We start from the raw sequence: 12,284 nt of genomic DNA, 5'->3' as shown, positions 1-12,284 counted from the left end.
TTTTTTTTTTTTTTTTTTTTTTTATCTTCAAGCTGCCCTTGCTAGACTCAGGGTACCCGTCAGAAAATGCCAACTCTTAATTTTCGCTAATTTTTTCAATCCAGAATAATAACAGAATATTTTTTTCAGTTCCAAGAACTCAGAAAGACCACAACAAATCAGAATATTTTTTAACACTCTGGTTTCCCATTTGAAATCTCAATGTATCTTGTGAATCATGCATAGGTTTTTGCATGCCTAACTACTAATATTAAGTAGCACCCCACCACACCTTTAAAAAGGTCTCATGGCATGCCATGGCAGCACCTTAGTTGAGAATCATTCTCCTGGGAAAAGCAGGGATGGATCCCTTACTGACTGGAAGAACTTATGCCGTGTAGCGTGTTGTCTTCTTAGGCTTGCTTAGCCTCAGCCGATCATTTGCTGGTGAAAGCATTTTGCTTGAGCAGCAGCAAGGCATGGGTGGGGGGACTAGGAGAAAGGACGTGAATAAGAAACAAACCAGCTTTCCCAATGCATCATTTTTAGTGACAGAAGAGGGAAGTACTGGCCGGGGGAGGGAATTTGCTGCTGGGCTGAAAACATTTCCTGTTGCAGCCGATTGTGCAGATTCCCTGTTCTGCTTTAAACAAAGTGTAAAGAAAAGGTAATTTACACCCTGATTCTGCTCTCATGCCCATTTTACACCTGTCTCTGTTTGAAGGAAAAAGCGTATTTGGTTTCCTTGCTGGAAGGAAGAGGGGTAGTTCCATAATACCTTCAACTTTACTACAGCTACTATTGATTTACGCCCTAGCACATAAGAGAATTAGGCCCTGTATATTTAACTTCAAATGCAACATCAACAACCAGCAACCATGTAATTAACAACCCACAGGCCTATAATCACCCTGATCACTTGGCATGTATGTTGTATCCTGTTCCCCCATCCCTTGTCTTTGTCCTCTAATTTGTTCCCTCCTTGGGATAGGGACTTTGTCTCCCTTTTATCTGTGAACTGTCTAGCACATTATGGCCACAATCTAATCTAGCTAATTAAAATAAACATATAATACTTTAGAAAGATCTCTGCATATTACTAACCAGGAAATGGCTCCTAAAGAAATATCTTATGAAGACTGTCTAGATTTTATACACGGCCGGTGGAAGCTGAGACAGGATTTAGGGAGCTTCTGTTAGTTCTATATGGTTTAGACAGGATGCAGTCACTAATGCTGTTGCTTCCTTCTATTATTATTGAGTCTTATTGTATTAATTCAAGGCTCTGAGCAATATGAAACACAGACTGCACTGCACTAAAATGAGCCGTTGGGAAGGATGCCCACAATTTTTTTTTCTACTTGGAAAAAATACTCTAAGACCCTGGGGGACCCTTACCTGTACACAGTATTTTCTCTGTGTAGATCTTCCAAGCCACAGAGAATCTCCGCCGCATAAAACAGAGCTCTTTCCTCTTCAAAGCCTGGGTTTCCCATGTTGTAGATGTGGAACTTCAAGTCACCCCCGTTCATTATGGTCAGAACTAAACACAGTGCATCTTTTGTTTCATAGGCATAGGCTAAATTGACCTAAAAGAAAATTTGTAATAAAGTTCCAGCAGTTTGGTCATAAGATGCAATGAATCCATCGCTAACTTTGATATTAAAATGAAAATAATTTGATGGATCAGTGTACAGCAGCAAAAGCCAAGGGAACAGACAATAAAAGCCTTATTACAGCACGATGGTTATTTTTACAGAATCAATTAAACACTGGAAATTAGAATATTATGGAGTAATTTATTGACTCCAGCTATGCTTATGAGAAGACGACAAATTTAGTGCTCAACTGCCTAGCGCTTTTATATGTCAGATAAATCACATCTTTTCTAAGCATACCTTTCCAATTAAGAGTAATTTTAAAATCAATGGATTCACTTCTCCAACTGCACTTACTATCCCACTGGTCAGCCAAGTTTTGCTCCCTTGTTGACAGCTGAACATAATATCCAAATGTCACATCAGCTGCAGTAAATCATGCTAAAAGGCCGACTGAATTTTTTATGATTGTTATTTTTATTTTTACTACTATCGCAGAACAGGCGCAGCGCAGTCACATGAGCACAAAGGGGAAATCAGGCAAACTGCCTGCTGAGGGACTGAACAGTGACCTAGTTTCTTCTACTACTTTATATACTATAAAGTAGAGGCAAAAATGTCAATAAAATCTGTGCTCGGAGAGTTTCCTCCGAGCAGGGACCAGGACAAGTGCAATACTTACTACAAACTGACTATTGACTTTTTCTAAAATCTGCTTTTCATTTAGTGCCATGGATTCGCCTTTCCTCTTCTTTATTCTCTTCTTCTCTAATCTCTTGCAGGCATACATTTTCCCTGTTGCCCGGACTTGGCAAGCGCACACCTAAACAGGAAGGAAAGGGGAAAACAATTACTTGGGTAACTGAAAGGAAAGACTCCGTGTCCACAAAACTTAATACCTCATGGTCCTGCTTGTTTTTAGGGTGTCTCTTTGGCTTTTTAAAGTTCTTTTTAATGGCACGTGAAGCTGTGTATGTGGGAGACAGGGCTAGAAAGCTGAAACGTGGGGCTCCATCTCCAGAACGGTTGCATAATTTTGGTATGAGGACTTCAATTTTCTGTGCCTGTTTCCTATGCTGCCTTTGGTTCAGCTTACGAATGCTGCAGGGCAGACATGCTATTGCACCCCAACCTAAATGGAGGCCTCTGGTGTTATTGAAATGCAGATAATAAAGGAAGCTTAATTCAGACACAAATGTAACTGCCAACGCAAAAGTATTTCCTGGAAGTGACCATTAAGGGTAATAATTCTCATGAAACGTTAACAGAAGCTCTTAGCAATTAAGTGGTTAAAGTCTGCTTCTCATCAAGAAAAGAAAGAAAGAAACCACTAGAAAAACAACTCCCCACCCTTTCTTTTAACCTGAAGTCCTACCAGGTGAAAAACATTCACAACAGAAGCTTTCAGAATTACTCACCTCCCCAAAACCACCTTTTCCTAGTACTCTGTACTGTCTAAATGTGTTTTTCGTTACTGGCTGCCTGAAAGAAAGAAATAAGAAAGGAATAAAATAAGATACTCTACTCTTAATGCACTTTCTAAGATGTATTTGTCTCAGCTCAAACTTCTGAAAGGACAAAATAGATAAATATCACATAATTACATTATTTGGGGATAATCACATTATATAATATAATATCTAATTAGGTAATCACATTATTCCAATACTATATATGGCTTGAACTTTTCAATCTCAGCATATTAAGCTGTAATAAAATACAACACATTAGTGAGTCATCACTGTGCAGTATAATTTTGGATACAGTCTTAAGGCTAAAGGGGTTCCCGAGTCTTTATGATACCCTCTGTGGGTTTTTTTTTTTTTTTTTTTTTTTTTTTTAAAAAAAAGGGGTTGAAGGGGTTTTTTTCCCCCCCCCCTTTTTTTTTTTTTTTTTTTTTTTTTTTAAAGATAAGAGGAGTTAAAGGAGTTTGAAAAGACACATTCATGTACTGAATCATCTGATGATGAGACATACATCTATTAAAGGTAATGCTGTGTGAATATATGGATATTTTTAGTTTGGCCTCTGAAACAAGATTGAAAAAAAATCAGTTAGATCCTAACATATTTTTTTCATTTTTTCTTGACCTTAAACAAAACATTTTGGTCTGAATCCAAGAAAAAGCTGGAAACAGCTAAGCAAGGGAAACAAAGGGCTAGAAGTTTGGCACCTTTCATGGAACTGGCCAGGTGCAAGAGGGGATGATGTCTTTACCTAGCATGCCTGCGATCAGGGCACACCTGCTGCAAATGGGAGACCCAGGGTCAAATCTGGGCACTTGAACTTGCATTTCCCAGCTCACTGGGCTTTAGGTTATCTCACAGTAAGTAACTTGTAACTTCAGCTGCTGAAGAGGTTTCATTCTGCATGGAATACTTTAATATTCACTAAGCCATAGCCAGTCTGAAAATGACTGCAAAGCCTGTTGGTTAGGGCACTCACCTGGGACGTGGGATCCCTAGGCTCCATCCTGATGAGACTGAATATTTAGGTTATTTAGCCTTTCCACATATGGGAACAGCTCCAACAGAAGATATTTTGGGAAGTGGTCCCCAGATTACTCTAGAGTCAGGTGGTTAAGGGAGGTGAGATAGGTGGGTTCAAAACCCTCTAGGAGAGGAGGAAATTGAACGTAGGTCATACGCACCCTGGGCAAGTGCCCCAGTTACTGGGATATTGGTTGAAACGGGGAAGTGGGGCAGAAATTCTTATATCATTTTCTGAATCTAACTATACAATCTTCAGCCAAAGCTATTCAGTCATTACTGGAACTTTGGGCTGAACTAGAACAGATTGTTTTGCTGAACGAACTAACCACTGAAAAAAAAAATGCTACAATTTTTGCTAAAATTACTAAAGCTTTAAGCATTAAGAAACTTTCTGCAAAGGACAATTCCCCCCACCCCTCTGCTGTGCTTCAGAATGCCCTGCCTCTTCGGGCATGTGTTTTCACTGTACCGGCAGGACATCTGGGGAGGGAGTGTGCCTCCTTTGTGCCAAACTTTCTGAGAACTTCCTCTCGATCCCCAAGCGGGAGGGTTTGCTGATCAAAAGAAGGAAGGGATAGGGAAGGAAGAATGAGCCGAGCAGCCATTCTCCTTTTTCCTTGACACAATCAAGCCTCATATAATTGTCAAGAAGGCCTCTAGACTGGTTCAGGCTAGTTGTTAACACTATTTTAGAATAATTTCTACTGAGCCCATTACCACTATTTGATGTTACAGATGTTGCATATAAGAGTCAGGTGCAGCACCAGGACTCCAACCCTAAACTGAACATGTACAATCTTTACTACCCATACATTTGTATAATCCAATGGAGAGTGTTCTCCTCATGGTAAAACTTTCTTTCTTTTAATTACTACTCTTATACTAAATGCAATTACATTAGGAGCTTCTAGAGACTGACACTCAGGATGACGTTACTGCAGGGAAGCCAGCGTGCCAGAAGAGGGAGTGCAGTAACACAGCTATGCGAACGACATGGATGAGAAGGTTGATGACAATAAAAGAAATAAATATTAAAGTGAACCATGTTCATGTGTGCTCCATTAAAGCAGTGTGGGACAAGAAACCAGATCAATCAAATGCAAAAGGATGAAGCTGGAGGAGCTTCTAGCTTCTAAGACGACCTTATGAACAGTGGTAGGATTAAAAGCAACAATTAACAGCGATAGATATAGACTTGAGTGCCCCTGAAATAATTTGACTGTTTGACTGTTCTGCTGCAGCCAACTAGCTGTCAGAAAGAGCTGTTAATTAGTCCATGATAGTAAAGTTATTTTTTTGCTAATCCTGGAAACAGCCCTTTAGTTTTCTAAATTGAGTAGGCTCATCTGATGGCTTGCCAAGTTTATTTTTAGGATTAATAAAAAAAAAAATCTCCATTGCACTGGAGAAAATTCTCAAGTTTCGATGCGCAAATAAATGGGAAATAAGCAAAAACGCTAGGAAACATCTGATTCTCTTCAATGCAAGTAGGCTACAGCAAACAGAGTGAAACAAAACAGGACATGGTGGATGGACCGTGTATAGATTTCATGTGGGATATGGCCTGCACTGACACAAAATTGCTGACAATCAGGCACCTGGAGTTGATTGTTTTCAGTCTGAAGAGCTAGCTTTTCAGCTGGATAAAAGTGGCAGACTCTACGGACTTCAATAAGGTTATGCTGGTTCACAATAGTTGGGAATCTGGCCCTTAATCTTCTTTTGTAATTCAGTTGTGAAGTGTGGAAACAGCTCCAAATTGCGGTGGCACACACCAACAAGGAGAGTGCCGGTGAAAGCCTTTAAAGGATTCCTGAAAATGGAGTATGCCCGGAAGTGCATATGCAATAAACCTGGTGCTAGGACACATGCTACATTTCCCCATGTTTTCAGTTAATAAATGATCCTTCAAAAAGAAGGCCTCTTAGACCTGACTTGATTATCAGCAGTTAAGAGTGACCCAAGCAGGAAGAAAGTTCAAAATGCAGAGCATTATACTAGTAATTAATTGCTATGGCAAGCTAGCATCCAGCATCTTGGGGTAAATAATAAAATGGGAATCTACTTTCCTAGTAAGTAGCATCTAGCCCATGCTGGTTCAGTCTCACTTACGAACACTGTTTGCAAATGTCAAAATAGGAGACTTGAAGCATGCCTTCAATTTAGCATTGCAAATACATTTAGTTAAGCCTTTTGTTCATACAATAAAGATAGTTGCCCTGTGTCTGATCTCACCGGGATAGGGAAGCCCTGGAATAAGTGAAATCTGGTGATGAGGATGGGATCCCACTGAACAGGAAAGTTGCTACAGGCTCATTCTAAACTGGAAGTGCCACCTGCGACAAGACAGAAGGGGCCTCACACATCCCAAGAAGTCCAGACCAGGGGTTCCTTCCCATGGCATGTTTCATAGTTGCTAGGGGCTAGAAGGGGCCTTACAGATCATTGGGTCCAGCCTCCCTCCACTTGGGCAGGAAAGACCACTGGGGTCAGATGATCCCAGAAAGATGAGCATCGAGACACTTTTTGAAGATTGCCAGGTGTGTGACTGTACCACCTCTTTTGCCTTCTGCGCAGATCTTCTCCAACATGACAGCCTTAAGCCACATTGAGGAATTTGATGTGGCCAGACCATTAAGGTGGGACTCCTGTGCCAATTGGCTCATCTTCTTATTCAACATAGAAGCCAATCAGATGACTGAGGCTAACCAGAAATGTGCAGCGCTACTGACCGTTTTTGGCTCACAGGCTTTTGATATCATTTGCTCACTTGTGTCCCTAGCCAAAATCCCCACTACTAAAAAACCGCTTTGCCTCAACCCCACTGAATGAATTCCACTTCAACCAGTGTAATCAGCTGCCGGGCAAAGGGACTGCAGCATACAAGCTGACCTGTGTTGTCTGTCCAAAAACTGTAATTTTGGTACAAGCTGAGTCTCTACAGAGGGATGAACTTCTGTTTGGGGTTTCAGATGAAACACTAGAACACAGATTCCTTGCAAAGCAAAACTCAACGTTTGCCAGTTCTCAAGAGGAAGCACTTGCTCACAAGCCTGGATTTCTCCATTTAAAGGGGATCCAAGCACCATCCACGAACATGCGACTGAGACTCATCAAATGCAACCCAAAGGGGATTCTCCAAAGAAATCTCACCGTCACTGACCAAAAAAATTCATCGTCCCTAGGAGGCTGTTATACTTGTGGTGGGAGCCACACGTGATGCATGCTGTTTCCACGAGTCCAAATGCCATCATTGCAAGAGCAAGGGTCACACGGAACATGTTAGTCGTTGGAAGTCAAAGAAGGGTACACCTTCAGCTGCCACCAATACTGGTGGTGATCTGAACAGCGTTTCAGCCGGTGGAATGCTCACTGATGTCTAAGCATTTGGGTTTGTCAAGAACGGGGAAACACTGTTCCTACAAAAGAAGAGCTACACAACAATGATGCTCCAAGGTTTTCCATGTCATGGAGGTAGATGCAGGATCTGAGTTTGCTTCTCTTTCAGAAGAGACATACAAATTGCGATGGCCTTAACAACGTCTGCTATTATTCTGTGCAAAGCAAGACTTGTCAACTACAATAAACAGTTGACTGAGAAGGAGAACGCTGTATCAATGTCTGCTACAGGACGGGTCAAGGGGTGCTCCACCTTGTAAGTGCCAAAAGACAGTGAGCAAACTTGCTAAGTGAAGAATGGTTTCAGTCATTGGGCATCAAGCTAACAAGAGCACACAGCAATGTGACAGACACCATTCAAGATGTTCTAAAGGAATTCAGCAAAGTTTTTGAAGCAGGGCTAGGTGTGTACAAAGGCCCACCTGTTTCATTTATGTTGGATCTGGCTGTGGCACCGATTTGAAAGAAGCCTTACTGTGTTGCATTCACCCTCCATCCAAACTGATGCAAAGATTAACTATCTTGTACAACAAGGTGTCCATGAAACTACAGGACCAGTGTCATACAAAGCCAAGACTCCAGATAACAAGACACTTTCCAGACATGCTGACTAGATGTGAAGCTGCATTTCAGATGATATACTACCTGCAGATCCAAAGGCCTCATAGTGCCAGCAGGACCAGTTCTTTCGAGTCCATCAGCTGCTGTTGTAGACCCATTAAATCCCCCAGCTTCAGAAGCAACTCAAGAAGAGCTGAAACAGCCTGCTTGTACTTCCAGTGGGGTGACTCCAACCCCTGAATTGGGTCATCTAAGACCAGACTTAAGTGACTATATTATCTAAAAGGAAAAGGTGGTATGTACTGAGTGGTGTGTATGTGTATGTGCAGCTGTGTGTGCGCGCATCTTTGCCAGTAGGTCTGGCTCTTCTATGTTAGGTTTGTCTCCAGTTACTGCCAGCTGCTATGCTGGAAGAGTATTCAGTTAAGGTTTTAGTTTGTATTAAAAAGACGGCTGTCCTTTCGCTCCCTGTATGATTTCACTGGGACAGAGCAGTCTCTGCAACATAGAAAAAATGTTGTGACAGGGAATACAATAAAAATATGCACAAGGATTTTCCAACCCCCTTGGGGGATCTGGATTTCTAGTTCCCATTAATTTAAAGTCCATTTCTTTCCATGGGTCCATGGTGCACAAGCCATGGTCTATAAAGCAACTGAACAAGGTGTTCTCTGTGGCTGAGGAGAGTGGAAGGAAGGGAGGAGATTATTTTTGAGCACATGCACTGATTGCTTTGAGGCTAGGGACTCAACTATTTGCCTGCTGGAATCTAGTGTGAAGGCAAGTGTCATTTTTTTTCCAGGTTCATTCTGCAGGACAAAGTCTCAATCTGCTTCTTGGCCCTCCAAACAATGGGCACCTATGGTCAAACACTCAGACTGAGGAAAGTCTTTATGACTGGAGTGGGGATCTCGAAGTCCAGCCTATGGGAGCAGGAAGTAGGATGCTACAGATCTTTGTAAAAGGGAACAGAGGGAATGGAGGGCCACATAAAGGCAAGAGCTGTTGCTTGGAGAGAAAGAGGGAAGTGGGGAAAAACTTGTGTGATTGGAACGAGAGATCCAGACAGTGTTGGCATGATTCAGCAAATTCTACCATGATTCATGTCATTTCCCTGGCACCCACTCCTCACCTGTTTAACTTTACATTGTAAGACTGTGAACCTTAAGAAAGTCCCCTCTTCTGTTTTTGATTAAAACCATGGGAACAACATGTTATGCACTTAAGGGCTCATTGGGACCTAGAATTTGCATGTTTTGCAAGGCAAATGAAAATAGTGGGAAAAACAAAAAACAAACCAGCAATTCTTACCTTTCCAGCCACTTCCACTGGAGAAACCTATCAAAGTACATGCTGTCTAGATATTCTTGAAATGGCTCCCCACTTAGGTAGTCAAGGACAGATCTATCTCAGATGAAAAAGATATATAAGCATTTTATAATCCTGAACTTGAAGCAAAAGAAAAAGCAAACAAACAATAACAAAAAGAATTACAACCCTGTTCTGAAGTGAGGTTCCTCCATTTATGTCTACCTTACTTTGTACATAGCTTGAACTACTATGCGCTAAATTGGAACAAAGTGCTAGGTATTGTGCATCTCACCGCAGGGTGGCATTGTACAAGTTTAGTTTTACAATGCCGCTGGTTTTGAAATTTTTCCACCAACAGCCACCAATATAATAAACAAAGTACAAAGTAAAGTCGTGTGCCCTGGACACGTACGTCCTGATTCAAAGCCTACTGAAGTCACTAAAAAGTCTTCCACTGATGTCAGCGGACTTTGGATAAGGCCCTGAGTCTCAGGAACTGTTAGTCAGTTGAGATCAGCCCAAACCGACTCCCTCTGAGGCTGAACTTTATGAACTCTTGGGAATCTTTAGATCTAGATCCAAACTTTCTGGCTTGAGCACATCTCAGTGAGTAAGTGACCCTCACAGTTGCTGTTACTTAAAGCAAAAGCATCAGCCACAATGCATGCTTTTGGGGAAAAGTAATTACTGTGATTAAGTCCAATGACCCTGCCCTGTTGCTAGTGGCATGAAACAAAGGAAGAAAGTAATAGGGCAGGCTGTGGATTTGGGTCTGCACCAGATGAAAACTTGGGTGGTCAATTAGTTGATGCAAAGATTTGGTAGAAAGCCCATGTGAAAATGTGGCACAGATCTATTGCATGACAAGCAGAACGGACAGCCAGAGGCAGAGATAAATCTTATGAACCGAGCCCATAGGCCACAGCTTAGAGAAATAAGACGGTACTGGCTGGTGTTGCACTGATGTGGAGGGTCTGTGCTATAGAACTGGCTGCTAACCTACTATCCCAGGTCCCTGCATGGCTGACTAGTGCCAATGACTCACCTGGCAGTGCCATCAAGGGGCGGAGCTCAGTTTATACTGGGAGAGACCCAATGTGGGACAGGAGAGTCTCCTACCACCCTCCCTCCAGCTTCATGGTCACAGGGACTTAATGCAAAAGGAAGGCATCCAATCACAAACTGACTTAAAACAGTCAATCAGGACCCTGTGATAGCGCAGGCTCTGGATTGGCGAGTTCACTGAACCTAATTTTTCCTAAGGACCAACCAGTGACACAGTTTTCATTTAAAGGGGAACCTACTGCATTTTTCTATCCATGTGGAATTTGGAAGGGCACTTCAGGGACAGAAAACGACATCCAGAAAAGGGCCATGTAAGCAATGAGAATCTTGCACAAATCTTGTACAAGCCCCTTTCTAGCCAGGATGTTCGTCTTATATGGAACTTACAAGCAGGGACCTATTTAAATTGCATTTTCCTGATTTTCACGGAACTTGCAAAAAACGGTAGTTTCCGCAATCACCGCCTAAATAGTGCTTGCCGAGATTGCCTGAAAAAAATAAAATTGACTAAAAATAAAATGCTGGCTCCCAAGTGGGAGCCAATGGTCCACACAGCCTGCTGCAGGAGGGAGATGGGGAGGGGGAAGGCACTGGCTGGTGGAGTGGCAGGAAGGGGAGCAGCCAAGATGGCAGCTGCCTCCTGTTGTTCCTCCTCTCCTGCCGGGGTCTCTCCACCAATCAGTGGTGAGGGGCGGGGCTGCAGATAGCACAGATCTCTGCCAATCAGTGAAAAGGGACAGGGCCTCTCAGCCAATCAGTGGTGAGGAGCGTGGGCTCTGCTAAACGCCTGCGTAAGTGGCTCTGCATGCCATGAAAAACCCTTTGCCTCACCCCAATTTAGGCAGATTCCTACTTATAAGGACACTTCCTTAAAAAACCCCTCTATTCATAGAATTTTTCTAAGAGGAACTATTCTTCCTGGTAAATGAATAGGCAGTGTGTCCATATAAGTTCTCGAATCATATCAGCATGCTCATTTTATAGCTATATTTATTTGCTGATATGACTCTAGATCTCAAAGGAATTAACCATCTCTTGAATTTTGCTTTTCTTCATTTATACCTGGGTTCTTCATAAATTTCTTGAATTTGTTGGTTGTTTAAAATATTTTGCTAGTTGCTTTTGACCTGGCAATCATGAATGAACAGTTTATTTCACAGATTTTTATTCAAGCTCCCATTTGCGGGTTATGAGAACTCTCTCTGAACGACAGGATGTATTTTATCTAAACAGATTGAAGTATTCTAATAGAATAAAAGCCTTTGTCTGTCTGTCTGTCCATAATGCTCTGGGCCAACTGTAAATGCACCACTGAGTGGGTGTGTGTCGATTGGCGGTGAGGGCCTGGGGCATTATGGGTGGGGGGGAGGAAAGGGAGCTGCTGAACTGTGCTGCCCCCCTCCCAAAAAAAACAGCTGGCAGGGAGGGGGAAATGGCAGGGAAGAGGCAGGGAGGGAGAGGAGCGGGAAGGGGAAGGGGAAGTGGAAGAGGAAGGGGGGGCGTTTCTGGTGGCAGTGCCCCTGTGGGATACTGGGTGGTGGTGCTCCATCCCAGCCCCCCCCCTTCCCTACTCCCCATGATTTATGATGGGCAATTTGCTAGTAATGTATTAATTGTCTCATTACTAGTTAAAAACAAACCCAAAAGAATCCCTAACCATTTCCAGACCCTCAAAAATACAACAAAATAAATCAATTGCAAGGAAACAGTCAACAGTAAAACACAAAACAAAGGAAACACATGCAGACATATGCATTTCTCCTGCTGATGGATCTTATCTGTGGCAATGCACCTGAAATAAACCCTTGCTTCAGCTCATAAAGGCAGGCAAGATTGTGCTGGCATGAGCATGCATACTTCCAACATTAACATAGTTTAG

General features: G+C 42.4%; 1 protein-coding gene across 3 annotated transcripts in view; it reads right to left on the bottom strand.

The window, feature by feature from the left end:
- GRK5 (G protein-coupled receptor kinase 5) overlaps positions 1 to 12,284 on the bottom strand; it is a 298,467-nt gene that overhangs the window by 29,118 nt on the left and 257,065 nt on the right. For 2 of the 3 annotated variants that reach the window (XM_019502906.1, XM_019502907.1), the window contains exons 6-9: positions 9,341 to 9,433; positions 2,996 to 3,059; positions 2,260 to 2,400; positions 1,378 to 1,568 (exon numbers count right to left, since the gene is read on the bottom strand). In XM_019502906.1, the coding sequence (XP_019358451.1) occupies positions 1,378 to 1,568; positions 2,260 to 2,400; positions 2,996 to 3,059; positions 9,341 to 9,433 (489 nt within the window). Of the gene's footprint in view, positions 1 to 1,377; positions 1,569 to 2,259; positions 2,401 to 2,995; positions 3,060 to 9,340; positions 9,438 to 12,284 lie in introns of all 3 variants that reach the window. The other variant, XM_019502908.1, reaches the window with a different exon arrangement.

The sequence above is a fragment of the Gavialis gangeticus genome, unplaced genomic scaffold, assembly GCF_001723915.1.
Source record: "Gavialis gangeticus isolate Ggan-Ray unplaced genomic scaffold, GavGan_comp1, whole genome shotgun sequence".
NCBI classification, from domain to species: Eukaryota; Metazoa; Chordata; order Crocodylia; family Gavialidae; genus Gavialis; species Gavialis gangeticus.
Note: the sequence above shows the minus strand (reverse complement) of the source record. Positions and strands in the feature narration are given on the sequence as shown.